General features: G+C 38.5%; 1 protein-coding gene across 1 annotated transcript in view; it reads right to left on the reverse strand.

Moving 5' to 3' along the window:
- Positions 1 to 4113, reverse strand: part of LOC111872091 (probable elongator complex protein 2) — a 26323-nt gene extending 22210 nt beyond the window's left edge. The window contains exons 1-2 of the mRNA XM_023865643.2: positions 3891 to 4113; positions 3212 to 3536 (exon numbers count right to left, since the gene is read on the reverse strand). Of these exons, the coding sequence (XP_023721411.1) occupies positions 3212 to 3536; positions 3891 to 4016 (451 nt within the window). The 5' untranslated portion in view covers positions 4017 to 4113. The remainder of the gene's footprint in view (positions 1 to 3211; positions 3537 to 3890) is intronic.
- Positions 4114 to 4431: the final 318 nt, after the last annotated feature.

The raw sequence follows: 4431 nt of genomic DNA on the forward strand, positions 1-4431 counted from the left end.
GGTATTATTTTTTGGGGTGGGGTGAAAAAGGACTCTGAAACTCTATTCAAACTACAGAAAAAATGTTTAAGGGTGGTTAAAGGTGTAAGAAATAGAGTCTCCTGTAGAAATTTGTTTCGAGAATTTAAGATTCTAACAGTTACTTCCTTATATATATTTGAGATTTTATGTTTTATAATAAAAAATAGGATATATACTACCCAGTATTCTGACGTACATGGCTATAATACTATTCATAAACACAATCTGTATGTTCAATTTTGCAATACTGAGCGCTGCAAAAGAGGGGTGATTGGTATGGGAACCAAAATATTTAATGGCCTACCGACTGAACTAAAAAGTGTAAATAATTTTAATGTTTTTAAAAAGAAGCTAAAAAATTATTTGTTGTGTAACGTCTTTTATTCTCTTCAGGAATTTTTTAACAACTGTTGATATGGACTGCTTGCTGACAAATAAATCTGTTTTAGATAAATTATTTATATGTACAGGAATATGTTTTAAATAGTCTGTTTGTATGTTGTAAACAATCTGTATATATGTTTTAAATATTTTCTCTAGTCTTAGGTATTTATTATTTATTATTCTATATTCATGTACTTTGAATGTTATGCTTGATGTAATGTTGTTGTTATCTGACATGTCCAATTGTAATTTCTACAGCTATGGATGAAATAAATGAATTGAATTGAATTGAACTGGGTTAATCACCCACAATCACTAGAGTCCACATTTCACAAGAGCACATGCCAGCAACAAAAAACAGATTTGCGCCAAACATAATTTGTTGTCTGCAAAAGAACTATTGTTTCAGATAAGGCAAAGGTAAAGTTGTCCCTGTACTTAATTAATTAAGCACTACGACATGAAGGCGTGGATGTGGTACATGACAAAATGAATGGCAACTATTACAAAATGTATTTTGCAGAAAAGTTGCTTCCCAACTTGTCTCCACAATCTGTATTTGCTGTCAACAGTGCTTCAGACCAAAGCACAGAAAAGGAATGTTGCCCAGAAAATTCTGGAAAAAGGAGAGAATACAAGAGTGGCACAAGATGTATGATATACCATAAAAAACAAAACATGCTATGATGGACATAAGTGACATAATAAATAGCAAATATTAGGAACATATTGTGTACAGGAATAAGGTGCCTACAAAGGAAAATGGACACTCTTTGCCTTCCTCCACACTGCTGTGACTTGCACCAAACTGAACTCATGTGGGCTCAGGTAGGTATGAATAACAGTGGTTGTAAAATATATGAAATGGAAAGGCTAATAAAAAAAGGTTTTGCTAGTGTGACAATGGATAATTTGAAAAGTTTGTGCAACACATAAACAAGACTTACAAAATGTGGAAAGCAGATGAGACCCAGGAGGGCATCAGGCCCAGTGCTATGTCTGTGACAGTCTCTTAGCACAACAAAACTTCAAGAAGAGAAAGAGTCTTAAATACTGACAACAGAGAGCTACTGTTGTGAAGAACAAACGAAGGAACTCCAAGGATATGTAGGCTACGTTGTTAATACAAGGTGGTTCAAATATGACCGGGTCTGACTTTTTTTTAAAAAACCATAATTTCCAAACACTTACTTGCACATGTCAGTCTTCAACGTACTCCCCTCCGGAGTAAACACATTTTTTCCAACGTTCTGGAAGCATCCTGATGCCCTTTTCAAAAAAGGCTTGTGGTTGGTGGCATATCCACTCCTGAACAGTCTGGATGACGGCGTCGTCCACAAACTGCATGCTTTGTAAGTCTGATTTGAGCCTTCCGAACAGGTAGAAATCACTTGGGGCCAAATCGGGACTGTACGTCGGATGTGTTAGAAGGTTCCATTTCAATTTCCGGAGGTTTTCCATTGTTGTTTTGGCCGTATGGGGGCGTGCATTGTCTTGAAGGAAGGCTACCCACTTTCCACCTGTCTTCCACTTGGATCGGATCTTTTCCTTCACATCTGTTGCCAGGAGGTCTGAGTAATAAGCTGCATTGACTGTTCTGGCATCTGTCAGAAAGTCTACATGCATAAACCCCTGCCAGTCCCAGAAGAACATTGCCATCACTTTTCCTGCTGAACGGCTCCTCCGCGCTCTCTTGGGTTTGGGAGAATTGGTATGCCGCCACTCGCCTGATGACTGCTGGGACTCGGGAATGAAGTAGTGCACCCACGTTTCATCAGTGGTCACTATAGACTTCAAAAATGCATCACCTTCGTCTTCAAACTGCTGTAGGAGACGACTGGCAGCTTGTATGCGCACCATTTTGTTCACATCCGTCAAAGTGCATGGTACCCGCTGTGCATTCACCTTGCAATAGTGCAGGTGGTATTTCATGATGTCTTCTACACTACCAACACTGATGGACAGCATTGCTCCAAGTTCCTTGATAGTGATGTGCCTATTCTCACGAATAAGTACATCTGCACGATCAATGTTTGGCTCAGTGATGGATGTTCGCAGCAGATGATCATGCGGTTCATTCTCCACGCATACTCTGCCCTCTCTGAAGCACTTACACCACTCAAACACACGGGTCCATGAGAGACACTCTTCCCCATACTGTTGTTGGAGTCTGTGGTAAATTTCAGCAGATGGGACGTTTTCCCCCGAGGAATTTGATCACCATGCGTTGTTCCACGCTCCGCGGTACCTTCCGTTCGCTCATCACTCTAGCAAATCCCAGACAGGACTGAACAGGTTCTAACCTGAACAGGAGGGAGGGTGAAGATTGGGGCTTCACTCTCTCAAGGTCAAACAGCTGCTGCGCACTGCAGCTTGTTTCCACATAAATCGGTCCCAGTCATTTTTTAACCATCTTGTATATTCCTTATATATTTTGGTAATATATGTTAACATCAGTAGCCATGATCTATAACCAAGCAATTAGTATCATCATACAATTCACTTCCAGCACTGATCCCATACTTGGTTGTAGTTTGTGTCTGTACTTCATTCAAAACATGTTAACTCAGTGACAAAACAAGCACATAGCAAGAATGCTGCCATAACAGAGAAGGGTAATATCAATGCTCAGCTTTAGACAATAACTCGGGTAGATATTACAAATAGAAATGGCAGGTTCTAAAATTATGATTGAAAGCTTCCTCTCCACTACTTAAATACACATATTTATAAATGATTGAAGTATTTATAGATCCATGCTCTCATTAAGTTCAATTAGCAATATTAAATAAACAGCATGCAATACCTTCATTTTCATGGCGCATCCATACTTTTACTGAGGAATCTACTGATGCAGTAGCAATTATTGCAGTCTGTTTAGCTGAGTCAACATTTCTATCTGCCACATAAATACCATCAGCAACAGTAACTGTACCCTCATGACCCTTCAAGATGGATGTTGGAAAGAAACTATAGTCATTTATTCTGGTCCAAACAATAGCAGTACAGTCAGAGGATGCAGACACAAACTCTGTTTCTGGTAATCCATTTTTATGTCTTATCCATCGAACTGAATTCACTCGATTTTTGTGTTGACATAGCACTGACACCACCTTTCCAGCATCAGCATACTACAAAACGAAAAATTTCGATTAAATTAAATGTACTTGGCCCTTCACACTTGAATACAGTTTTTCTTTATAACACTTTAAATTCTGAGATCTTCTTTCTTCTATTTACGAGCGTAAAACCTTAGATACAACATCATAATGCGATTATTCACACTGTAACACAAAAGACAAAGCAACAGGGTACCTTCTTGCAAGACACTTTTTTTATCTCAGCAAAGCATAAGGCCAAACTCTACTGCTTAACCTTCATAAGAAACAACACGCTGTGAGATATAATTCTAACCTAAGTATGAAGTAATCCATTTACAGCTATTAAAATTGTAATTACCGACTGAAATCGGATTTTTAACAAACCTTAGGATCGTATATTGCAACAGAATTAGATGCACCGTAACAAACCAACTTATTCCTACCCCAGTCGACACTATGCGGTGTACGATTACATGCAGTAGATACATACACAGTTTCAAACTGCGACATATTTAATACTTATGCGATAATTTTGTGAATATTTTCCCACATTACATGCATCCAACTTAACCTCATTTTTTGCTATTAAGAAGCGCCGTCTTCTGCCTAGTTCCGAAACTAGTTGAAGTGACCAATTTTAAACTGCCTTCCGTTTTTCATGTACGTAATGAACTACCTGCATACCATTAGTAAAACTAACGCGACATTCTATATTAGTTCAATTTTCTTTTTCGTACTGAATTAGAATGAACAATATGGAACCGCCTTTATGGCCACTCGTTACATGTAATTTATTAATTCAGCACAATGAGCAATGGTTTGCCACGCATCTATGGTCAATGAGGAACCAGGATAGCTTAATTGGTATCGATTGAAAGTGAGGGTATAGGTATAGAGACTAGGCTACGGGCTGGATGACCAAGGA

Source organism: Cryptotermes secundus, unplaced genomic scaffold, assembly GCF_002891405.2.
Source record: "Cryptotermes secundus unplaced genomic scaffold, Csec_1.0 scaffold385, whole genome shotgun sequence".
NCBI lineage: Eukaryota > Metazoa > Arthropoda > Insecta > Blattodea > Kalotermitidae > Cryptotermes > Cryptotermes secundus.